The sequence below is a fragment of the Triticum urartu genome, chromosome 3A (assembly GCF_056163025.1).
Source record: "Triticum urartu cultivar PI428250 chromosome 3A, HENAU_Tu73, whole genome shotgun sequence".
Taxonomy (NCBI): domain Eukaryota; kingdom Viridiplantae; phylum Streptophyta; class Magnoliopsida; order Poales; family Poaceae; genus Triticum; species Triticum urartu.
Window position 1 is genome coordinate 19,604,715 of NC_141875.1, and position 26,619 is coordinate 19,631,333.

At 46.5% G+C, this 26,619-nt stretch overlaps 1 protein-coding gene and 2 pseudogenes across 2 annotated transcripts; 2 read left to right on the top strand and 1 right to left on the bottom strand.

Annotated features, from left to right (window-relative positions):
• Nucleotides 1-2,528: 2,528 nt before the first annotated feature.
• On the top strand, nt 2,529-3,435 carry LOC147977939 (isoflavone 3'-hydroxylase-like; annotated as a pseudogene).
• A 6,863-nt stretch (nt 3,436-10,298) lies between these two features.
• On the top strand, nt 10,299-12,307 carry LOC125542425 (cytochrome P450 81Q32-like). Of its 2 annotated transcripts, none has more exons than XM_087546048.1 (2): nt 10,299-11,420; nt 11,485-12,307. In XM_087546048.1, exons 1-2 carry the CDS (start codon nt 10,458-10,460, stop codon nt 12,139-12,141), a joined length of 1,620 nt encoding a protein of 539 aa, XP_087402174.1. In that variant the 5' UTR covers nt 10,299-10,457; the 3' UTR covers nt 12,142-12,307. The 2 variants fall into 2 exon arrangements, with proteins under 2 accessions (XP_087402174.1, XP_048561426.2); XM_048705469.2 differs by having other exon boundaries at nt 10,304-11,420; nt 11,509-12,307.
• Nucleotides 12,308-14,098: 1,791 nt separating this feature from the next.
• Nucleotides 14,099-21,943, bottom strand: LOC147977940 (uncharacterized; annotated as a pseudogene).
• Between the last annotated feature and the right edge of the window lie 4,676 nt (nt 21,944-26,619).

Sequence of the window (26,619 nt, forward strand, 5' to 3'; positions counted from 1 at the left end):
AATTATAGTATGAAAATATTTTTCTTGGAAAATAAAAAATATATTTTAGATTCAGTAGTGTAGATTGTTTATATATTTCGACAGAAAGAGTCACACAAAATTTAATTGTACAACTTTTAGGATAGTATATCTTTAAGAGTAAACATATAGTACTAATTTTTTACCAAAATAATGAAGCAAAATCATCTTAGAAAAGAACAATAAGAGGTACATGCAGATTGAGGAGAAATTTTTCTGAAATAAGTTTCAAAATATTTACCATTTGTATGCTATTAATTTTAGTGTATTCTATTTTATATAATCATCAATATATCGCATAAATTTGATATATACAAGAGAGCTGTCATGTCCTTGTGTACTTCTCTTGGACATAATGGTCTTGATATGCATATCCAGTACAATGCATGCATGTGTTGCCACATCGAAACATAGTTCTTGATGAGACATCCCTACTACGTACAGTTGCATCCTTAGCCCACATGACCAGGCCAAATCAAGTTTCAGAAACACAAGGACCAATTACTATAGCTTGCATAAGCCAAGTCAAATATCAAGATCTTTCGTCTCTAGGAACTTCCACTAGTTCTCATGAGAATGTGATACAACCTGAATCTAATATATTTGTATTAGTAAGGAAAGAATGGCCTACATGGACAAGAGCGACAATTATTGTAACATGAGCAAGTGTGGAGATGGCAGCCGACGAATGAATATGGCATTTCTAGTACTAGAGATTTCAGGACTTCAAGGCTGACATAATGACCCATGAAGACATGTACCAAAGATATGTCATTTCATAATTTCGTTCATGATCATCCATAGGTGTTGCGCCACCTCAAATTTGGGGGAACACATGTACTTTTGGAGTAAAAGACTATGTGTAGTTTCAGAGTATGTATTTAGGAAGGAGACCTACAATTCATATTGCTTCGTAAGTTCTTTGTTCTTCGGCTGCGTGTAGGGATTGATCTTCACGATCAAGTTGAATGTCTTTTCAACATCGTCAATAAACATACCAGAGTTTGTTGCTGGTTCATCAAAGGCTCCTCCAACAAAATAGAAACACCTTTGTACCTATCACGTGGTATCAGATTTCAGGTTGCTCGGTGAGAAAGTTTTAGTTTTCTGTATTTAGATTGCATATGTTTTTCATACTGTACCCACGAAATACTAGAAAAATCAGGTTAAATTCCTATCCAAACCAACCTAAGCTGTCGTAATATTTACTTCCTGCATTGCATCGTTGACATTACAAATGGATCATCATGTTGAGTTTCTCGGCTTAGGGTCCAGTCCTTTAAAGTGTTGAGTTCGGTTAGTAGCCACCATCCTGCCATCAACATCATCTTCACTGCCGACCACCACCTTTTGGCAATCGCCACCGCCCTCTTACACCATCATACTTGTGATCACTTGCAGGTTTGCTCAAGCTAACTATATTTTCCTCATAACATAGAAAGAAGCCAAAAAAAATACTAGATTCAACTAAATAACTACACTCTAAATTGGGGACGGAATTAGGTTTGCGTGGTGATCACTAAAACGACTAAAGGATCACATCTCACTCATACAGAGTCTGCTTGGGTCAACAAGTACTCAAAATGCTTTCGATGGTGAACCACATCCAAATTAATACTACTTTAATAAATTAAAATGCAATTAACTGAATTAATGTATTCCAATAAAAGAACGGTCCATATAGCATCTGTGAACAAATCAGTTGCTTGCATTGTGGAAATTTTCTTCCGGTGCAATTAATTGAAATATTTTGGCCCTATACAAACTTGTGTAAAAATTCTATCAATGGAGATATGTTTCCAATGCTACGTTTTTTCTACTTTCTAGTGCAATTCAAATTTGTGACCCCTTTGTTTTATCATGTTTAGATTTGTTTCCATGAAAGTACATATGTGGTCTTACCTTCTCTTAGTATGGACATATGTTTCCTTAAGCGGTTAAGCCTACATATGTACTTCCATAAACTGTTCTGGAACATGGTTTTTCATGCTTCATCTCACACATATATTAGTTCCATTGTGCCATCATATAGTTCTCCAACATAAATAGAGAGGCAGGGCTAGCCCCTAGAACACAAGTTTTTGGGGCCTTCTCCAGTTGATCTAGTTCTAGTTCTGGTTCCTAATTGACTAACTAGAGCTAGCCCTAGCCACCTCTAATCCTCATAATTAGAAGTCCAGTGTGGTTCTAATATCCTCCCTCTAATTCTCCGGCGATGATTAGCTCTGGATGGAGAAGCGCTGTCGGGTCGTGAAGATCATACGCTTGCAACCAAGTAGAGAGGCCGTGCTTTTAGTCTTCCTTTCGAGGGATCGTTTGAGGGTGGTTCGCAGGATCGTCATCGGCGTTCGAGGGACTCCAAGTACGATCTACACCGACTCATCTACTTCCGCTGCATTCTGAAGTCAGTAACGATCATTGATCCAAACCCGATATGCTTCTTCATATTGTTCCTAGGTGTTCGTAGGGCGAATTTTTTGTTTTGTACTACGTTTCCCAACATCTTGATGATGAGACGCCAGAAGAGGCTGCCACCTGGGCCAGGCTTGGCTCTCCCGCTAGTGGGCCACCTCCACCTGCTCCACGAGAACCCGCTCCACCCACGCTCACCGGCCTCGCCCGCGTGCCACGACCCCATCCTCTCCCTCCACCTGGGCCGCAGCATCGCAGTTGTTGTGACCTTGCTGCGGCTGGCCAAGGAGTGCTTCTCCTCCTAGCTGAACATCAACTTCGCCAACCGCTTGCGGTTCACCTCGGCATGGGAGGTCTCGTTTGGCTACACGGGGCCGTCGGCCGCCAGCTATACGGCCCACACTAGCGCGCCATGCGCCGCATCCCCACCATGCACCTCCTCTCGGCATGCCGCATCGACCTCATGTCTGACGCCGCCATCATCAGCGAGGCCCGTGCCATGGTGTGGCGCGTTGCGCACACTACAACTGCGGCTGCCGGTGGCGTCGCTAGGGTCGAGCTGAAGCAAAATCTGTTCGAGCTCTCGCATGGCGTCCTCATGGAGGCCATCGCGGGAACCAAGGGCAAGCGCGCTGCTAGCTCCGACGCCGACATGTCCTAGGAGTCGCACGAGTTCAAGAAGCTGGTTGACGACATTGTGCACTCCTCGGCATGGACAACCTGCATGTCCACCTGCTGGCACCCCTATGCTGGCTGGACTTTGGCGGCATCCGCCAGAGGCTCACCCAGCTGGTGAACTGGAGGAGTGTGCTAATCTATGGCTTGATAGATGTAGAGAGGCAACGGCGGCGGCAGGAGGACGCCAACGAGCTGCCGAACTCAAAGAGCATGATCAGCGTGATGCTCTCGCTGCAGGAGTACGTTCTGCAGCAGTACACGGACACTTTCATCGCCGCTCTAGTGCTGGAGCTTGGGTCAAAACCCTGCCTCGGCCTTGTGCTGTGACCAGCGATGGCGGCGGATGCGGCCGTCGTTAATCTTCTTGGAGGTATCTTTGCTTTGCTTCTGTGTGATCGGACGATGGCGGCGCCTTGTTGTTGTTTTCCCTCTTGGGGGCTTCATCTCGGAGCTCGGCATTGGCAAGCGGGACCGGTGGCTGGTAGCGGTTGTGGCGTCCGGACTTCTGTGGCAACGATGATGGTGGGAGGCGATGTCGGCAACGTGGAAATGGTTGACGTAGTTGGCTCTTCTCCGACGTGTCCGCGGGATTGCCTCGGTTAGTTTGTTGCTATGAAGTTGAAGCTGCTGCAGCGGGGCCTCTACGGTATACAATGCCTAGATGCAGGTGGTCTGTTCGGTGATCTTTTGCGGCGCCAGCCGTGACTGGTTTTGTCTTTCGTAATTATTTGTCAGGGTCGGACATGCTGTCTGGTCGCGGGTGGCTGAGTCGGCGCGGACCTTCATTCATCTCCACGCGGCTCTGTAGTGTGTGTTGAGTCGACGATCGCCTACGGCAAAGTTAGAGCCGTTTGCTTAGTGTTTAGGGATGGCGATGACACCTCTAGGGGAGTAGTCACTGGTAGAAAAAGGGCCTGTTGTCCCGGTTCATAAGGGCCTTTAGTCGATGCGACTATATCTCCCACGTGTCGAGGCACGACTTAGAGGCATAATCGCATTGAAGGCATATGTCGCAAGTCAGGCAATCTTCACAACATCCCATGTAATATAATTAATAAAAGGGGAGATAACATAGTTGGCTTACACTCGCCACGTCAATCAAGTACATAAATAGCATTACATCATTCAAACACTCATGGCCCGACTACGGCGCCAAAATAAAAGACAACCCAACATGCGACACAGTCCCGATCACCCCAACTGGGCACCACTACTGATCATTAGGAAAAGAAACATAGTAACGCTGAGAGTCCTCGTCGAACTCCCACTTGAGCTCAAGCGCGCCATCTGGAGCGGTATCGTCAGGCCCTGCATCTGGTGTAATAGTAATCTGTGAGCCACAGGGACTCAGCAATCTCGCACCCTCGCGATCAAGACTATTTAAGCTTAATAGGTAAGGCAAGATAAATATGTGGAGCTGCAGCAAGCGACTAGCATATATGGTGGCTATCCTATTCGCAAAAGAGAGTGAGAAGAGAGGGCAAAGCGCGAACGCATAACTAAAGAGGGCAATCCTGCGGCAAACATTACTCCAACACCGTGTCCACTTCCCGGACTCCGCCGAGAAGAGGCCATCACGACAACTCACACAGTTGATTCATTTTAATTAAGTTAATGTTTAAGTTATCTACAACCGGACATTAACAAATTTCCATCTGCCCATAACCGCGGGCACGGCTTTCGAAAGTTCAAATCCCTGCAGGGGAGTCCCAACTTAGCCCATGACAAGCTCTCACGGTCAACGAAGGAATAGACCTCCTCCCGAGACATTCCGATCAGACTCGGCATCCCGGTTCTTCAAGACAACTCCGACAATGGTAAAAGAAGACCAACAACACCACCCGCTGTGCCGACAAATCCCGATAGGAGCTGCACATATCTCGTTCTCAGGGCACACCGGATAAGCTAAGCGTACGGGAGCCAACGTAACCCAAGTTGCCAAGGGACGGCCCCGCACGGTGCTCTAGGTTGGACCAACGCTCAGAGGAGCACTAGCCCGGGGGTTTAAAATAAGATGACCCTTGAGTCCGCGAAACCCAAGGGAAAAGGCTAGGTGGCAAATGGTAAAACCAAGGTTGGGCATTGCTGGAGGAGTTTTATTCAAGGCGGACTGTCAAGGGGTTCCCATTATAACCCAACCGCGTAAGGAACGCAAAATCCGGGAACATAACACCGATATGACGGAAACTAGGGCGGCAAGAGTGGAACAAAACACTAGGCGAGAGGCCGAGCCTTCCACCCTTTACCAAGTATATAGATGCATTAAGATAACATGGCAATATAATGATATCCCAACAAGTAAATAATGTTCCAACAAGGAACGGTCTCCAATCTTCACCTGCAACTAGCAACGCTATAAGAGGGGCTGAGCAAAGCGGTAACATAGCCAATCAACGGTTTGCTAGGACAAAGGTGGGTTAGGGGCTGAACATGGCAATTTGGGAGGCTTGAAAGCAAGTGGTAGGCATCGTAGCATGGCATAGCAAAAGAGCGAGCATATAGCAAAGCAAAGATAGTAGTGATTTCGAGGGTATGATCATCTTGCCTGCAAAGTTGTCAAAGTTGACTGGATCCTCGAAAGCAAACTCAACGGGCTCCTCGTTAGCGAACTCGTCTCCCAGCTCTACCCAAACAAGACAAACAAGCAACAAGGGCACAATCAACCACGTGCAAGGATCAAACAAAATGATGCAAGCATGGCATGCTATGCGGGATGCAATGCGGGATGCATATGCAAGATATGACAGGAAATGCAAGAACCTGGCCTCAACTTGGGAAACCAAGTGTGCCACTGAAAAGATGAGATGAAATCGCTTGAAAACGATATAAAGATCACCGGAATGGCAAGCGATTTAAGAATGACACCGGTCTGCGATTTACAGCAAGTAGCCATCTAAATGCAATGAGATGAACATGCTACAGCACTCAAATATGGCAACAAAATACATGGCAGGGATGCATTCAAGATGCTTAACAAAAGTCTAGCACTGAGCTACGGCCAATTCATCCATTAACAGGTTCAAACAAGCATGAAAAAATTGCATATGGTAAACAGATCTCAGACTTAGTGAAATTAGCACTTGTCTGGAATTTCAGATCAGATAGCACTCTTCGGAGCAACAAAACTATATGCTACAGGATCTGAACATGATAAAGTAAAGCATGGCATGAAGCTACTCAAAGAGCTTAGCAAAAGTCCCTTAGTGACCTTGAGCCAAAAGGGATCACAAAATACATTGGCAAGCATGTGAACATGGCAAAAACATAATCAGTTTTCAGACTTAGTGAAAACTGGAGCATGCTGAAAACATAACTCAAGTAGGCATGTTTACGAGCTCGATGCACTTACTACGTAGCAAGTCATGATAAGCTAAGCATACACCCATCTAGAATACACAAAATACAAGCTAGAAATGGCAAGAACAATAGCATAGCATGCACGGATCAACTACAACATCCTCGGCAAAATTGCAAACAAGTTGACAATCTGCCCAGATTCACAAAGTAGCAAGAGTAGAGCTTGATTGACTCAAGCTAGGCTACTCCATAATTGCAAACAATGACATGGATGGATAGAGCACTACAAGGTTAACAAAATATCCTTACTGATCATCCTCAAAAGAGGCACGGATCACTAGGAAACAACATGAACATATGGCAACATGAGATAAACAGGTCAAGGACTTAGTGGAAATGCTAAGTCCCTGAAAACAGAATTACCAAGTGCCTCACTTCGCAAGCTTGTACTAGTCACCACACACATCACAAAAATACATGGGATGCACCTCTGGACAGATGGAAAAACCCTTAACAAAACATATGTAGAGCTCATGGGCATATCATGCACACAATAATCATGGCAAAAATGACAAATGTCTAAATGGAGTAGCAGATCTGACAATTATCTCAAGTAGCCTCCTTCTAACAGCATTTCAGGCATCAAGATGAACTCAAATGAAAATGATGCAATGGAATGAAATGATGTACTCTCTGATACGAACATTTTGATATGCTATATGTCAAAAACGGAGCTACGGATGCGGAGATATAGCATGATGAACAGGGGCACATGGATTAGGGTTTCGGGCAAAAGTCAACCCGAGTCACAGATCTGGATCGGGCACGGATTACGAGGATGGCCGGATCTTCTTGGAGCTCGCCGGAGACGAAGGGGAACGGTGGCCGGGGCGCCGGATCCGGCCTCGGGCCGCGGGGGAGGCACCGGCGACGAGGAGTAGGGGCGGCGGCGTGGCTCGACGGGGTCGGCGACGACCGGGCGTGCGGTGGCCGGCGAGTGCGGCGCGGTGGCGGAGGTGGCCGGCAACGGCCGGAGGAGCTAGGTGCGGCAGCTCGGGGCAGCGAGGCAGGAGGAGGCGCGCGCGGGCGGCGGCATGCTAGCGCGGGTCGAGGAGGGCCCCGCCTGGGCCCGGCGGGCCAGAGCGTGGGTGGCGGCACGGGGATGTGGGCGCGGCGCGCGGGCGAATGGGCGGCTGCCACGTGTCGGCGGGCGGCTAGCCGGACATGTCCGTCGGCGCGGACTTTGTCCGGTGCGGCGCGGTGGAAGAGGAGCTAGGTTTTCGGGGAAGGAGAAGGAGAATTTCGGAGGGGGTCTTTAAATAGAGGTAGAGGGAGTTAGGAGAGTCCAAATGAGGTGCGCTTTTCGGCCACGCGATCGTGATCGAACGCTCTAGATGATGGAGAAGGGTTAAGTGGGTTTTGGGCCAACTTGGAGGGGTGTTGGGCTGCAACACACACGAGGCCTTCTCGGTCCCTCGGTTAACCGTTGGAGCATCAAACGAAGTCCAAATGGTACGAAACTTGACAGGCGGTCTACCGGTAGTAAACCAAGGCCGCTTGGCAAGTCTCGGTCCAATCCGGAAATTTTTAATCCCCACACATGAAAGAAAGGTAGAAATGACCACCGGAGGAGAACGAAGCGCCGGAATGCAAAACGGACAACGGGGAAAATGCTCGGATGCATGAGATGAACACGTATGCAAATGCAATGCACATGATGACATGATATGAAATGCATGACAACGATAACAACACACGGAGACAAAGACCCGAACCCGAGAAAATAAAATAACTTAAGGCCGGAAACGGCAATAGTTAGAGTACAAATTGGGAAAGTCATATCCAGGGTGTTACATAAAGGGTCGGTACTAATGCCCTGACCCTTTAGTCCTGGTTCAAACCAGAACCGGGACAACAGGCCCTCCACGTGGCCGGTCCACCTTTAGTCCCGGTTGGTAACACCAATCGGTACTAAAGAAAATTTTCTGATTTTTTTTTAAATTTTTTTATTTTCAAATTTCTGAATTATTTTAACCTCTAATCTCTAATCACCCCTCATCACTGCTCAATTTAATCTCTAATCACCCCTCATCATTCCAAATCATCTAACTTCCCGGACGGTCACCCATCCTCCCACTCCCCCAGCCTGAGCACGCTTAACTTCCAGGTTCTATTCTCCCTCGTTTCCAAGTCTGCACTCGTTGTTTTCCTGACAATAGTAAGATGTCAATCCTATTAACCCTCAGGAGTTTAGCTTGAGCATGAAGTCACACATTTCACTGTTTGAGTTTGAAACTATTGTTCTAAAAAACAATAATTTTTTAGTAACACTAATATTTCTTGAATAAGTAGTTTGACCATTGTTTGACCACAGTTTGACCATAGTTTGACCAGATTTGACCAAAATTCAAAAAAAACTGAAATAATTATTTAATAACACTAATATTATTGAATAATTATTTAGTAACACTAATACTTATTGAATAAGTAGTTTGACCAGATTTAATGAAAATTTTAAAAAACTGAAATTTGAGCATAACTTTTTTTCCTTTTGGAATTTGAGGATTCTACAAATTTTCAAATAGGCCGTAGGCGGTCTCCATCGGATGTAACTTTTCAAGTAGATGATTTTTCATATAAAAAACTTTTTAATCCGAGTTCGTATGCAAAAGTTATGCCCATTTTACAAATTCCAAAGAGATTTTGTAAATAAAGTCGAAATTCATATTTGTAAATTTTCCCAACAACTAGACCACATATCACATGGGAAACTTATTTTATTTTATTTTTTTGACATTTCCATCATTTTCTTTTGTTTTTTCTAAAACTGAAAAGGTGGTCCGGGGGGGTGGGGGGTGGGGGGGAGAGTTTGAAAATGGGACCTTTAGTACCGGTTCGTGCCATGAACCGGTACTAATGCCTCAAAGCCCATTAGTCCCGGTTGGTGACACCAACCGGTACTAAAGGTTAGACTGGTAGTACCGGTTGGTGCCACCAACCGGGACTAATGGGCATCGCACCCTTTAGTCCTGGTTCGTGGCACGAACCGGTACTAAAGGGCCCAGGTGAACTGGGACTAATGCCTTAGCGGCACGAACCGGGATAAATGCACCCATTGGTCCCGGTTCTGTACTGAACCGGGACTAATGGGCTTACCTGGCCTGGACCAAAGCCCCCTTTTCTACTAGTGAGTATTGTTTGCAAGAACAATTTAAGTATGGTTTTTTGCGAAACATAAGAGTTTTATTCCATATTTAAAGAGTTATAGTCGAGAGGCGAAAGATCCTCAATACATGGTGGTCCTTGGTGCATCCACACAGCCGTGGCACACTAGTACGACTATACTTTGCTAAGCAGTCGACAACTCTATTTTGATCCCTAGTTAACTTTTGTTGAATAAACTCCTTGATTTTTATCAACTCCTTCATTTCAGCCACGAGAAGACCATAAGCAGAAAGATCTAGCCCATCCGTTGTTAAACTGGACAACGCCTCACTTGAGTCTGCTTGGACAATGACTGAAAGGTTAGTGTGTGTTGAATAGCAAGCACCATTCCTTGCATGATTGCATGTATCTCTATCTTCAGTGCATCGTTGCAATTTAAGTATGGTTAGTGGTTGTAATAGCTAATATTAATAGTTTGATTTATGTCTTGGCCCCTCACTTTTTTCTCCACGCTCCGCCAAAGCAAACATGATCAAACACAAGTACTCGTCAAAAACAACTATGTAGTAGTCATCAACATGACTCATATCAATAAAATGGAGTACCTGTAGTCCTAAACTATGCAGTAATCATCAATCAACACATCAATATAACAATGAACAACTTGATCAATCAAATATTTTTTACAAGTCACCAACCTAATCCAATATATACAACACCTAATGATTGTACTACCTTTTTCCTAAAGTCCTAATTAAACTAGACCTGAACTAGTGAAATCCTTTTACTTTCAGGCCAACCAAGTACCTAAGTCCATTACTGAAGGATGCCAGATCGTGGAGTTATAACCAAAGGTAGCTAGAGCTAAACTGAGAGCTTAGTTGGAGATGGAGTTAGGAGCTTACTACAGCATGGTAATGAGCAATTTGATGCTTGTGCTAACAGTGGTCATGGTCTCTGCTACTTACCTCTTGATGAGGAGGATGAGAGGCAAGAAGAGGCTGCCACCTGGGCCAGGCTTGGCTCTCCCGCTAGTGGGCCATCTCCACCTGCTTCGTGAGAAGCCGCTCCATGTCACGCTCGCCGGCCTCGCCACGCGCCACGGCCCCCTCCTCTCCCTCTGCCTTGGCCGCCGCGATGCCGTCGTCGTCACCTCGCTGCGGCTGGCCAAGGAGTGCTTCTCCTCCGAGCTTGACGTCAACTTCGCCAACCGCCCGCGGTTCCCCTCGGCGCGGGAGGTCTCGTTCGGCTACACGGGGCTGTCAGCCGCGAGCTACGGTCCGCACTGGCGCGCCATGCGCCGCATCGCCACCGTGCACCTCCTCTCGGCGCGCCGCGTCGACCTCATGTCCGATGCCGCCATCGCAGGCGAGACCCGCGCCATGGTGCGACGCCTTGCGCGCGCTGCCGCCGGTGGCTTTGCCAGGGTCGAGCTGAAGAGGAATCTGTTCGAGCTCTCGCACGGCGTCCTCATGGAGGCCATCGCCGGAACCAAGGGCACGCGTGCTGCCGCCTTGGACGCCGACATGTCCGAGGAGGCCCACGAGTTCAAGAAAGTGGTGGACGAGATCGTGCCGCTGCTCGGCATGGCGAACCTGCACGACCACCTGCCGGCACCGCTGCGCTGGCTGGACTTGGGTGGCGTACGCCGGAGGCTCACCGAGCTGGTGAACCGGAGGAACGCGCTGATGCACAGTCTGATCGATGCAGAGAGGCAACGGCGGCGGCAGGAGGACCACGCTGCCGAGGAGCTGCTGCCCGAGTCAAAGAGCATGATCGGCGTGATGCTCCAGCTGCAGGAGTCCGATCCGCAGCAGTACACGGACACTTTCATCGCCGCTCTAGTCACCGTGAGTACTCCTCTCCTACTGCTTCGTCTTGTACGTTTTATACAACCAAAATGCATATATCCAGGCTCCTCTGCTCTGCTCTGTGAAGAACCTCTTCGGCGGCGGCACGGTGACCACGTCGGCGACCATGGAATGGGCCATGTCGCTGCTGCTCAACCACCCGGATGCGCTGCGGAAGGCGCGAGAGGAGGTGACCACCCGCGTCGGCCACGCCCGCTTCCTCAGCAGGGACGACCTCCCCTACCTCCCTTACCTCCGGTGCATAATCAGCGAGACCCTGCGGCTCTACCCCGCCGCGCCACTGCTGTCGCCGCACGAGTCCTCCGCCGACTGCAGCCTCCATGGCTACCACCTCCCGGCGGGCACCATGCTGCTCGTCAACGCCTACGCCATCCACCGGGACCCGTCCGTGTGGGACGACCCAGAGGAGTTCAGGCCAGAGAGGTTCGACGTCAATGGCGACGGCCAGGGCCATGAGGGGATGATGATGCTGCCGTTCGGGATGGGGCGACGGCGGTGCCCCGGGGAGAGCCTTGCGCTGAGAACCATGGGGCTGGTGCTGGGGACCTTGATCCAGTGCTTCGACTGGGGCAGGGTGGCCGGAGACGAGGTTGACATGACGCAGGCCTCTGCCAAGATCCTGTATAAAGCTGTTCCTTTGGTAGCTCTCTGCAAACCACATGACAGCATGCGGGCTATGCTTCAATCAGGACCTAGCTAGTCCATCAAGTCTCCAACAGATCACCAAGACGTTCATGCTTATATATGCATTGTTGTAAACCAGAACTAATTTAAGGAGATCCATGTATGGGCAATATTATATTACACCAACAAACCATACAATTGCTCTGCTAAGTAAAAGAAATGTCAATGATGGGGGAGTTCAACACTTGAGATGAAACTATTTAGTCACTAAAAATTAAAATGCGCGTTTTTCTACCTGTCAAGCTTTCTCTCACTAAAATATATTCAGATTACCCAACTGTCCTTGGATTTTGTAACAAATCTTTCTAATCAATTTCGACCTTAAATGAATAGAACAACCCAATTTTTTACATATAGTATATTGCGATGACTCGGTTGGAATGGAATGCATTATGTTGATCCAAACTGAATGATGCAGTTTGAGCGTTTGGAGAATATTGTCCTCAACTGAGAGAGAATATGTAAGTGATGCAAATGGTTCGGCGAATAGGTTCCTCAGAGCACCCGATTAATTAGTAAGCTTTGCTTTTTTGACACAAAAAAAGGATGATCATATTCTATTAGGAGTTGATTGAAACCGAATCCTCTAGATATTGTACATATATAAACGCATCTATCAGACATTTGATAAGATCTTGACAGGTTCAATAGCAAAAGCCGATGCCAAATAAATTCATTTGATGGTGACATTCCCGAATCGCTTGGGAGACTTGTGTCACATCCTGTGTTTTGATTTTCAGTTTGAGCTTTTTTTCGCCCTAGGCCGAGATGGCCGAATTTCGGCCATTTTCAAAATTTTCGGCTGAAATTTGACTGCAATTTGACTTAAATTTGACCAAAATTTGCCAAATTTGAGCAATTTCGGCCTAAATATACTTTTCGCCTCAGGCCGAGATGGCCGAAATTCGGCCGAAATCCACATTTTGCGGCCGAAAATCAATGGCATTGCTTGGTATGTCTAATACATGATGTGACTCACATCATGTATTAGACATACCAAGCAATGCCATTGGTGATATTCCACAAAAAATTGTCCAGATGACTTAACTAGAATTGCCAGAGCCATCTCTGAACCAACTTGTCGAACAAACGAACAAAGTAAGTGAAGGTGGAGGAATTAAACAATAATTCGGCAGATTCTTTTGATCACATGGGATTAAAAAGCTAGAAAGAAGTAACACACAGTTTGAATAATAGAGTATCCACCAGCCAGCAGCACGAGAAAAAGAAAAGCAGTAGCCCTTTTTCTAATTACGTGAATAATTATGAGAAGAGTACCTGCGCAGTGACGAGGACAAACAGAATCAACTCCAATGGCCTTCGCACCATCTTTCCTGACGACATCTCCGTTCATCACCTGGGTTGCCTTGCTTTCGCTTATCATGACAACAGCAGCAAGCTGAGCCAGTTGGATTACTACTACTCTCTCCGTTCCTAAATATTTGTCTTTTTAAAGATTTTCAAATGGACTACCACATACGGATGTATATAGACATATTTTAGAGTGTAGATTCACTCAATTTGCTCCGTATGTAGTCATTTGTTGAAATCTCTAAGAAGATAAATAATTAGGAACGGAGGGAGTACATGCTATTGGACCGCCACACAGTGTCTCTACCCTGGCTGGTATTTGTGCACGAAAAAAAGTACTAGAGTAATATCTCTGTAAAAAAACCTAGAGTAAGAAAAAAATTATCATGATAAAATAAGTTTAAAGATATGCAGAAAAAATCAGTGTGATGAAAATTTTACATGGCCTCATGTGAGGAAAAAAATAATAAGAAAAATGGTTAGGCAAGGCATACGCAAACACACAATATTCCTGTAAAAGAGAGGTAGAAACTAATTCTGCAATATGATGATCAGATTCATCTGCCACTGAATTACAGGAACATAGTTATCTTCCAGACATGATACTTTGTCACAAGAAGATAGTACAACTTTACGAGAGAATTAGAAGTTTTGGTGAAGCGTATAACCCATGTCAGGCCGCGTGGAGTTTATTTACATCGAAACATGATAACATAATGGTTACAAGATTGAACTCCAGGTTAAACCGTACATAATCATACTCAAAACTGGAGATAACAACAAACAGATACAGGAGATAGATCTCCAACTATCTAGCCATCTAACCCAAGCAATATTGTGTAGTATACACCACAGGAGGTAAAGTGTAGCAGGGGTTTAATACATGAAAACATAGCACAAAAAATACTATATAACAAGCCTATACTTACAATACTCGGAAGCAACGACTGCAGCAGATGGGTAAGCTCTGTCCCAGGACAGCATGCTTGCACCTGGAAACAGTCTCCGGCATTCAGATCAAGTCCTCAAAGCTCTTGCTGATTTAACAAGCCATTCACCAATTCGACCCCATCTCATCAGAATGGCAGCTGCAAATCCAACACCGTAGCCCAGCCCGACAAAGAGAAACAAGATGACATCAACATGAGACAAATCCTCCACCTGCACTAAACTTGGAGGAGCAGGTGAAACGACACAGGGGTTGGACAACGGAGGTCCACACAGACGCAAATTGCCTTTGAACGAACTATTATCAAATGTCGAGAATTGACGTGATTGTGGTATCTTCCCCACCAATTGGTTGTCAGACCAGTTCAGCGTGCCGAGAAAGGTGAGATTTGCAAGTTCTTGTGGAATATTCCCTGAGAGTTGGTTGCAAGAAAGGTCCATTGACTCCAGATCAGTCATGCCACCAAGCTGGGATGGAATTTTCCCAGTGAAGGCATTGTGTGACATGTTCAGTACATGCAGTGAAACAAGCCATCCAACTGATTCAGGAATTGTACCTTCCAGTTTGTTATTTGAAAAGTCAATTGCTGTTAAGGTTGTCAGGATCTTTTCAAACGTCACAGAGGACCCCTTGTATGTGATCTTAGTAGAATCTTGATATAGTCCCCCGGGACCGGTTGATATGTTTTGAGCAAGGACAGTAGGTCCTGTACTATTTAACTTGGCCATCATTGATTTTAACTGCCCAAACCATTCAGTATTCAAAGTGCCAGAGAAGTTATTCGACGCAAGATCAATAATTTGCAAGCTAGAGAAGTAATCTTTGGATTGGTGATAAGAACGTAAAGATTGGGAAGCTCCCCTAGCCAAGATGGGAAAGTATCAACTATTAGATTGTTCCCTATATCAAAAACCTCCAATTCCTTGCAGTTAGAAAGTGTCCTTGGAAGCTGCCCTTCAATCTTGTTACCATGCAAATCTACTGTCCGGAAAGTACATTCACTTGTAATATCAGATGGCAATGTCCCTTCAAAGTGATTCTCTCTCAAATTTAATACCGTTAATGAAGCATATTCTATCAAACAAGAGGGAAGCCCCCCACTAAAGTTGTTGTAGGATAAGTCAAGGAAATCCAATCTGAAATTGCAAACTGATTGCGGTATATGTCCATTTATACTATTGTTGGACATCCTGAGATACGTGGTAGTTCCAAGATATAAAGTGAAGTTTGGAAGAACAGAAGAGAAATTATTATCTGAATAATCCAAAACACTGCTGATGAGTATGGCATAGGGATCTGACCCTGGAGACCATTGGAACTAAGATCAAGCGCATGCATTGGAATACTTAATGGGAGAACGGTTGAATTTAGTTGCATGCCAGTGAACATGTTGTGTGAAAGATTTAAACTGTAAAAACTTTTGCTCCATATCCAATTTGGTATATCCCCATTGAGTTTGTTGCATGACAGGTCTAAATCACCAACATCACCGAGACGTGTCAAAATACTCGGAAATTTGGTTATTTTGCAAGACGCAAGCCCTAACAAAGAAAGTCTGGAGAGATAGCTTGATGATGAGTTATTATTTCCTTCTCCATCCACGATAGACAACTTGTTGTGTGAAAGTCTCAAATCATGTAGCTTCGTCAACCTTTGAAATGAGGTAAGTTCCACCTTACCTACCAAGTTGTTCCAACCAACAAACATAGAGACCAAGTTTGTGAGGTCAAAGAATGACCTAGGAATTTTTCCATTCAATTTATTTCTTTCTAGACTCAAATACTCCAAGTCTGAAGATACCACATTGAACTCTTTTATAGGGCCAAAAAGTTGATTCCCAGACAGATCCAGGTATTGTAATGGAACATTGAAGAGAGATGCTGGAATTTGCCCTACAAATATGGTTAAATATTATAGATGTATTCCTTCCATCTCCTGCCCGAGTTTGGAGACGTGTCTGAAAATTCTAGCGAAATAGACTTTTCTAGTAACTTAAAAAAATACAAGGAGGGCACTCCATTTGGTATACAGGAGCTAGCAGCCTCTGCTTAAAGTAGCTTGGAGAAAATACAAAGAGCCCTTTTAACTTGGCTAGTTAGTCTACTACATAGAAATTGAAACATCCTGTCAATGATCTTGTATTCTTGTGAACCCTTTCTATGTATGAATCACAACTGATAGATCTCCATATAATTATACTGTACCAGTGTAACTACACATATCAGAGCCTATATATCATCGTCAATATACCTAGACAAATCACAACCGATATATCTGCATAATCATACATAATAAAACTCCACCAGTTAGATTCGGCAATGCCCCTCCCATTTTGGGGGACATTCCGATTTCCCTAGTATAATCATTTTTGTTGCGTGGATCCAGATTGAGATTGAGGAAATTAAGTGAATTAAATTTTTGAATAGACCACCACTGCCTAAACATGTCACAAATAATTCATCTACATAAGTGTAGCTAAAGATCTGACAACCAGTTTTAAGCATTCCTAAACAAATCGTATATGAAAAATCATCGTAAGTGTATCTAAACAAATTGTAATGATATATCTTGTATCTGAATAAACCACAATGGACTGATCTTCATAATTGTAGCTAGGTGAACCAGAATTTATAAACTTCTATGAGTACAAACTAAACAACATTTGACCATCGATGTGGCCAATCCTTGTTGTCACCAGTTGATAAACCACTGATCTGACAACCATAAAGTATTTGAATAAAAAAGAAAGGGGATTGTTGAGTCGTTGCCGAAGAACTTTGTCAAATACTCCCTCTGTCCCTAAATATAAGTTCTTTTAGAGATTCTAATATGAACTACACACGGAGCAAAATGAGTGAATCTACACTCTAAAATATGTCTACATACATCCGTATGTAGTCTCTACGGAAATGTCTTAAAAGACTTATATTTAGAAACAGAGGAAGTAGACATCAAAAGCGAAGGAGACAAAGAACTATAGGTTCGGGTCTCCTTATGGATAAATAAACTACTCCAATTGTGGTTTATATTGATATAATAGGATCATAATGGGGTTAAACTCGTCGAGACTAGAAGGGATCTAAAATTCATCGAGATCTAGGTGATATATGCCAATCTTTGGTAGAGGCTTGCCTGTCTCCTACGAAGATATTATTTTCGTAGGGGTTCATGGTTAGTCGTTGAATAATTCCTAGTTTCTGCATGTGTATCCCTGAGTAGAACTCCCACTCCCGTCCAGCCACTGCCATAGGGGTGGTTTCCTTACCAGGGAGGACTCCGGATCACACCTAGTTTCCATATCTCCTAGATCCATTCCGAATATGACACTGGGCCTTGCCTCTAGAAAGCCCCAGGGCATCGCATATTATATGATTCATAGTAGTTCAAACTACTCACCATCAAGCCCCACATCAGTACCATGATCTTAAAAAAGTTCACCCAACAACATCACTCCATTGGGTGGCTTTCTTTGTTTCCTGGTAGGAGAATGCTCGATTTGATATCGAAAATGTGTATAGGGCTACAGCTAGATTTGGTATATGTAGAGTGTTAATTTATTGAATATGTGTAACCCCGAAGTAATATATAAAGGCGTCACAAAGTAGCCAAACTAGAGCGGACAAAGCTAGTAGGCTGGACACAAAATCACAAAGGGGAGATCCACGCGCGCTATCGCAGGGCGATGCAGTGGTAGGAGATGTGTAAACCTGGTCATATGTCGGGTCTGGCCGGATTTCGGGCTGGGCTTGCAAAAGCCTGATCCTGAAACTACAAGCCGGAGTCCGACTTGAAACACCAAAATAGCTCTTTTCTCAAGCCCGAGCTCGGCCCAAAAAGCAGCCCAAAGCCCGGGTCAAACGCTGTGTTTCAGGAAAATCAGGAAAATGGAAGCCTGAGCCCAGTCCAAATACTCTATCGGGTTGCAAAATAAGACCCAAGAATAGCACAAAGTCAAGAGATGGTACCTAATTAGTTCGACATTTCAGTGACTGGACTGTCCGGTCCGGTCCGGTCCCTAACCGAGCCACCGTTTGGACCGGCCGGCGGCGGTCCGGACCGGACCGGACCGACCAGTCTTGCGGTCCTGTTTCTTGGGACCGGACCGGTAGAGGCAAAGCCCGGGCCAGCCCGAGCGGACCGGACAACCACCATCAGTAACGAGGTGCGCGGGAGCAGCGGCGAGGTAGGCGACGTGCAGGAGTGCTCTGGCGAGGTGGAAAACATCACGAGTGCCGCTCGAGGTGGGCGACGTGCGCGGGCGGCGCGGCTGTTACGCATGAACGTGGACACATTACCAGTTTTGTGTTGCATGCAAGTAATATAGCGCGTGCATGAACCCACGATTTGCAGTGCGCGGGCCTTGCCGTGATTAGCGGCTCAAATCGGACGTGTAGATAATCGTCAGATGGTGCCATAATTTTTGGAACCAACCTTGTTTCTCTCGTACTTGTTTTCTGTTCGACTGAAAAAAACTGCAAAAGAAACGGCACTGTGGATGGCGCGTGATTATAGGAAGCGTCCGGTATTAAATATAGCTCCTTCCAAAAAAGCACTTGCCTCATTCGTTGGATGAGAAAATTACGGAGGAGCATTCCTCTGCGTGCGTATTGTGCTGAAACGGCTTCCAGCGATCCGAAAATCACGGCCTGGCACTGAAACAGTCCAAAAAATAGTATTTGCCGTGCCATGGCACTGAAATCCGCCGCCATGGTATGAATTGGTCCGACGATTGGGGTCGACGGCATGGTCTAGAACTCGCGAACGGCGGCGGTGCACGCACGGCAGCAACGGCGAGCGACGGCAAGAGGCCACGGGGCACGGGGAGGAGAGGAAGGAAGGTGTGGGCAAGCTCAGGGACACGGTGGTTCAGCCCAGTTCTGCCGGTGGCCGCGACGACGTGGAAGGGCAACAGCGATGACTATGTTTTCTCGGTCCGCTCGGTTGGACCGGTTAAAGACCGGACCGGACCGAGATTTTTTCGGGCCTGATATGGCAGACCGGACCGGCCATTTTATGTAGCGAGCCAGGACCGAGCGGGCCAAGACCGAACGGGCCACGAGCGGGCCAGCCTGAATTGTGACGCTAATTGTAGCTAGGGATGAAATTGTGTATTAACTCTTAGAATATAGCTAAACGACATTTTTTTTTTTCAGAATCCACACTTCGCATCTGTTTGGCATTGAGTTGACTTTTTTCATAATGCTATCTTGTTTTTACACTTCATAATGTAACCATTAGGTATATCTTTGGAGTCAGAACCAACAAAACTTCTAAGGAAAATATGATGGCTAGAGCAGGAAGACGCGTCCTAGATGCTATCCTAAGAAACAAAGGGTGACTCTCCCCAAAAAAGAAAAGAAAATAAGGTTGTTGATGCGAAGGGCCGCGACCACACAAGGTCGAACTTGGCAGGCTGCTGCCTCACATGCATAGACAACCATCCCGAGTTGTGGCTTGATTCTCAGAATAACAACCTTTTAACTAGATCGAGTGAGTAAATATACCAATAATTGATTAGATTAGACTGCATAGTACAATAAAAACAACAATTTTATTAACTTACCAGTGAGATAATTTGTAGAGAGATCCAAAGAAAGCAGACTGGTCAAATTACCAATTGAATAAGGTATTCCCCTAGAAAAAGTGTTTACTCCAAGCGCTAGTGCTGTCAATTCCTTAAGTTTCCCAACTTCATGTGGTATTGGCCCAGAAAGCTTGCAGAGGGTGAAATCCATGCTCTGCAAGCTACTTAGATTGCCAATTGTGTAGGGTATTGTCCCAGTAAATTTTGAGTTGAAGAATCTCAAGCTTTCCAAGTTTGTAAGAAAGCCAATTGTACATGGTATTGGCCCAGAAAATCCAGAAGAATAAATAGTCAGGCTTCTCAAATCCGCGAGATTGCCTATTGCAGTTGGCAATGGCCCAATAAATCCACAATCACTGATATCCAGTCTTCTTAAATTTGTGAGATTGCCAATTGTAGATGGAATTTTCCCAGAAAAATAAGAAGAATGTAAACTCAGGCTTCTCAAATTCACAAGATTACCAATTGAAGATGGCATTCGCCCTAGAAATCCACAATCAGATATATCTAGTCTATTTAAATTTGTGAGATTGCCAATAGAAGATGGGATTGGGGCATTTAGTACACACGAGGACATATACAAGCTTTGTAGGTCGACGAGATTACCGACTGCAGATAGTATCGGCCTACTGAGGTTGCAGCCATAAATTCTCAAGCTTCTCAAGCTGTTGAAGTTGCTAATGGAGACGGCTTTGTGGCAGAGAAGTCGCATTCAGACAGTTCCAAGACTGACAACTTCTTCATGTCTCCAATCCATGAAAAGATTGATTCTTGGTGCCTTGTGAAGAGCCCCGGACCGAGCCACAATTGACTCAAAGACACAAGCATCTTGAATGAAGAGAGAAACTCCATGGAAATAAATCTCACATCAATAGCCAACTCTTGCAATGACAAGAAACCACCAGAAGAGCTAGTTTTAGAAAAGGACAAGTTGGTATCATCTAGTCTCAAAGTCCGTAAAGAACTTGCATTCGGAAATTTTGGCAAACTCCCTGAAAGATACATATTCCCGGACAAATCAAGGACACTTAGCTTTTTCGATTGGAAGATCCTAGGAGGCAACCACCCCTCGAGATTAATATTAGCAAGTCGAAGTACACTTAAATGGACGAAATCCATGAAAAACTCCGGAAATGGACCAGGAAAGATATTACTGTCTTCTTGGAGATTGATCACAGTTAGAGAGGTGAGGTTTGAAAGGGATTGGTGGATCGAACCGCTTAGAGAACACTGCTCCAAACTAACAACCTGAAGACGAGGAACAGATTTAGCTAGAGTGTTACACCAGTGCTCTCCGCTAGTAGACATATCCACACCGTCTAGGCGGAGCTCTCTTAAATTGCTGAGGTTCCCCACTAGGGCTTGAAAATCAGATATCCACAGTGAGTTAGGTAGGCTAACAACATGAATATCAGATTCGTCGTCACTAGGATCTTCACTAGAAAGATCCAAGGAGACAAGATTCTTAAGCTTGCCGATGCCAGCAGGTATTTCACCCTCAAGATTCGAATTGGAGAGGTTGAGGTGGGTAAGAAAAGTAAGCCTCTCGAGCCCAACAGCTGACATGTTATATTCAGAAAAGTCAGTCATGCTAAGATCGAGAAACTTTAGGCAGGTGAGATTGCAGATCACAGGGTTAAGGCCATTGCTCCTCAAGCCCAAGCGGCTGAGACTGAGTGCCGTGACCCGACCAGAGGAGCCACCACAGCCAACACCCTCCCAGCGACAACAGTCCGTACCTTCTTTCCAGGATGAAAGGCTGGTAGCGGCTTCATCGAAGAAGAAGGATTTCTTTAGCTCGAGGAGCGGTGCAGCCTGGTCTGGATGGCATCGGAGCTCGAGGCTACCACCACCATGGGCGTAGGAGGTGGTGGCGAATGCGAGGAGCAATGCAAGAAAGAGCAGTTTTGCCTGCCATATAGAAGCCATTGGTCTGCACTCTGGAGTCTAAAACTCTAAACACAGAATCACACTTGTTTCTTTTTCTTCTTGACCTGGAAAGGCAGGAGGGCTGCCTTGCTTTATAGAGAACACGCGTATGGCAAAACAGAAACAAATGGTCAGGAAGTCACAATTCCTGTGATGAGTGGATTCGCTTCTACATAATTGATGTGATTTATTTTTCTTCAGGTAAAGTCAGTGGACACAACACAATCAGATAACATCACACTAGTGAATTTTATATTTGTTCTTTGCTGCCGAGTCAAATAGGCGTGCACCAAGCAACAACAAAAGATTGAATTAGGAAAATATTATCCACTTGAGACGTCGGAATTAAAAAGCTAGGACGATTAAAGTAGCACACAGGCTGAACCATATAGTAGCATTTCACAAATATAAGATGCTTTGGATATTTCAATAGAAAATACACACAGAGTGAAATGAATAAACAAATACACTAAAACGTGTCTATATACATTTAATTCACAAAAAGATTAGAACACGGAGGGAGTAGCAAACAGTCTGAACCTGATGGCGAGGAAGCAGCACGTGAAGAGCCAGCCGAGCCCCTAATTTTCCAACAAAATCAGCCAAGATGGCGACCTGTTGGTGGCGAATCAACTCACATAGCACGCGCCTGAAGCGAAAGATTTTGTCCCCGCACCAGGACGAGCTTGGTGGTCCCCGTACTAAGACAGAACCACGGACCGCCTGACCGGCCGGCCGGCGGCGACGGTATATCATGGTAGCGAAGGATGCGCAGTGGCCGGTGCCGGCGCCGCGCCACCGCGAGGAGGGTTAGAGAATGTTCACCCGTGCCCCCAAAAAGACTCCTCAGGCGAATTTTTTGTGCCGGCGCTAAAAAATCGGCACAGTTACGCTCTCAGAAGCCCGATTTTTGCTGACCTAGGTCGAAATTAGCGCCGGCGGATCCAGGCCGAACCCGACGCGCTGGGAGGCGCTCCGGGACGCCCGTGCAAAGCGGTTTTGGCACGAAAGAGCCGTGGGCCCGCCGTGTCAGCGACATCGCGTGTCGTCTCCCCCCCCCCACGCCTCGGTTTCCCGTGGGGAATCAATGGCAAGGCTGCCGCCGGTCAGCCTTACCATTGATTCCTCACGGGCGGCGCGTCACGGGACGGCACCGATGTCTCCCCTCCCTCGCACGCGTACACACGGGCGGGGCGCGGCTATATAAAGCCGGCTGGTTCCCTCGCCTCTGGCCACACCAACCCTAGCCCTAGCCACCCTAGCCGTCGAGCTCTGCCTCTCCCGAGAGTCGCCGCCGAGCCCCCCTCTCCCGAGCGCCGCCGTCCAGCCCTCGCTCTCCCTCCCCTCCCAATGGCCGAGCGTTTCCCCGGAGATGAGGTGGCGGCCAACGGCTTCGGCCGCCGCTCGCTCCCACTGGTAGAAAAAGGGCTTTTAGTCCCGGTTCGTAAGTACCCTGACCCTTTAGTCCCGGTTCAATCCAGAACCGGGACTAAAGGCCCTCCACGTGGCCGGTCCACCTTTAGTCCCGGTTGGTAACACCAACCGGTACTAAAGGAAATTTCCTGATTTTTTTTAAATTTTTTTTTGAATTTTTTTTGAATTTTTTTTGTTTTCAAATTTCTGAATTATTTTAACCTCTAATCTCTAATCAGCCCTCTTCACTGCTTAATTTAATCTCTAATCACCCCTCATCATTCCAAATCATCTCACCTCCCGAACGGTCACCCATCCTCTTACTACTCCAGCCTGAGCACGCTTAACTTCCGGGTTCTATTCTCCCTCGTTTCCAAGTCTGCACTTGTTGTTTTCCTGACAATAGTAAGATGTCAATCCTATTAACCCTCAGGAATTTAGCTTGAGCATGAAGTCACATATTTCACTGTTTGAGTTTAAAACTATTGTTCTAAAAAACAATAATTATTTAGTAACACTAATATTTTTGAATAAGTAGTTTGACCATTGTTTGACCACAGTTTGACCATAGTTTGACCAGATTTGACCAAAATTCAAAAAAGGTGAAATAATTATTTAATAACACTAATATTCTTGAATAATTATTTAGTAACACTAATACTTCTTGAATAAGTAGTTTGACCATAGTTTGACCAGATTTACTAAAAATTTAAAAAAACTGAAATTTGAGCATAACTTTTTTTCCTTTTGGAATTTGAGGATTCTACAAATTTGCAAACAGGCCGTAGGCGGTCTCCATCGGATGTAACTTTTCGAGTAGATGATTTTTCATATAAAAAACTTTTTCATCCGAGTTCGTATGCAAAAGTTATGCTCATTTTACAAATTCCAGAGAGATTTTGTAAATAAAGTCGAAATTCATATTTGTAAATTTTCCCAACAACTAGACCACATATCACATGTGGAACTTATTTTATTTTATTTTTTTGACATTTCCATCATTTTCTTTTATTTTTTTTAAAACTGAAAAGGCGGTCCAGGGGGGGTAGAATTTGAAAATGGGACCTTTAGTACCGGTTCGTGGCACGAACCGGGACTAAAGGTCTCATCCCCATTAGTCCCGATTCGTGCCTCAAACCGGGACTAAAGGTCTAATCTTTAGTCCCGGTTTGTGGCTCGAACCGGGACCAATGGTTGTGGGCCAGGAGCGAGGCACATTGGTCCCGGTTCATCCCACCAACCGGGACCAAAAGGTCTAGATGAACCGGGACTAATGCCTTAGCCGCACGAACCGGGACCAATGCTCACATTAGTCCCGGTTCTAGACTGAACCGGGACTAATGGGCTAAGCCGGCCTGGACCATAGCCCTGTTTTCTACTAGTGTCCGTGAACAGGAGTCTTGTCTCCTGTTCCAGTCGAACATCCCGGCACCGCCGGACATGCGCGCCGGGCCGACGGGCTGGAAGCTCAGCAACGGGAGAGTGCCCATTCCCCCGCCGCCCGAAGCCGTGGCCAAACCCGGGTACTTCGCCGAGGAGGTCGACGTCGTGCGCGCCTCCTTCACCGACGCCCAACTCTCCCTCCCCCAGTACGCCGCCGACAACCATGCGGCTTGGGGGGCGTACTTCGAGCGCCGTCAGCAGCAGCGATTGGCGTCCACCAACGGCGCAGCAGTGGTCGCCGGCATGAAGAACAGCGAGGGGCGCCGCCTGTGGTGGGGCGTCCCCGGACGTACACTCGAGGGCGTGCTGACGCACCTCGAAGGTGGCAACGACCCGCCGTTGGCGTAGCCCCCGGCGAGGGCGGCCACCCAGGCGCACCACCGACGCGACGGGCCATGGGCGCCAAGGAGGTTCGGCTCCTCCTCTGTTCCTCCTCCTCGCGCTCTTCCTTGCACTCCTCTGACACTCCGGCGCTGCTCGGCGTCAAGGCCGAACCCGCGGCGGAGTCGCCGCTCGGCCGGCGCACTCGCAGCGCCAGCATCGTCATCAACGAGGGCGGCCGGCGCGCCTCCTCGTCGGCTCCTCCTTTGCGCTTCGTCAAGCCAAAGACGGAGCCGGGGCTCGCGCCGGTGAAGGCAGAGCCGGGGCTCGCGCCGGTGAAGGTAAAGCCGGGGCTCGCCGCCGTGAAGACGGAGCACGGCGAGGTCGAGCGCGACGACGACGCGGCCCTTGAATGGGCACGCCGGGACTCCCTCAAGATGGCGATGGAGCGCCAGTGCGCCGCCCTGCAGCGTTTCGCGGAGCGCCGCCGGGGCCGTGACGAAGGAGTCGTCATCGTCATCGACGACGACGACGCGCCGCCGCCACCAGTCCGCCATGGCGACGCCGGGTCCAGCAGGGGCGCCCGCGTCAAGGAGGACAAGGCCGCCGACGAGGATGGCGGCGACGACGGCGACTACTCGGTGTTCAGCAAGTTTCTTTTAGATTAGTTTATTATATATTTGCTATGTAATGAAAATCAGCGAACTCTGTCCAAATACATGTCCAAGTTAGCCGAAATTTGTCGTGTTTAGCCGAACTTCGCCGAACTGTGCCGAAATTTGCTATACTTTTTTTTATTTAATCGTGTCTGGGGGTGGCCCTGGGGCCGGCGGCTGGGAACCAACTCGCCCCAGACCCATTTTTTGCGCCGGCTCATCCCCAGACGGCGATTTTAGGCACCCCTGAGGGGCCAACGGCTGGAGATGCTCTTAGACACACGACGGCACGGCACCATCGATTGGGGAAGCAGAAGCCCCGAGGGAGGCCGAGGGCGCACTCTCAGCCTGGCCTTGTCTCGGCAAACTGCGCGCAGTTGGACCAGCCCAGAAGCCCATTTGACTTATGATATATTTCTGTTTAAAATTATTGGAAAATTGGATCCTAAAAAGAAAAATAGGGGGGAAAGTGCCGCTGGATATTAAAATTGTATTTTCAACATACAAATGTCCCAGAAAAATAGGAGTTTTTATTTTTGAAAAAAATAATATATTATCCGATACAATATGCTCCCAATATCGTATAAGCATTATTTACAGGTACAAAGAAACAGGCATCTGCTTGTTTGGAATCTCATTTCATGACAGTGAAAATTTTCAAGGAACAGTCAAGAACATGCAAGTATAATAAGAGTACATACTTCATATACACCTGGACTGAGAAAATAAACAAGACGGGAGCACGTTTTTCCGCTGCTGGATGTTCGAAACACTGCAAATCAACATCATATAAGTTGATTTAAAAGAACTGCATGAAAATGAAGAAAGCTGAGACCTCTTTGGATTATTTGTTCCAAAAAGAGCAGAAACTTCCCCTCTGACTTCTGT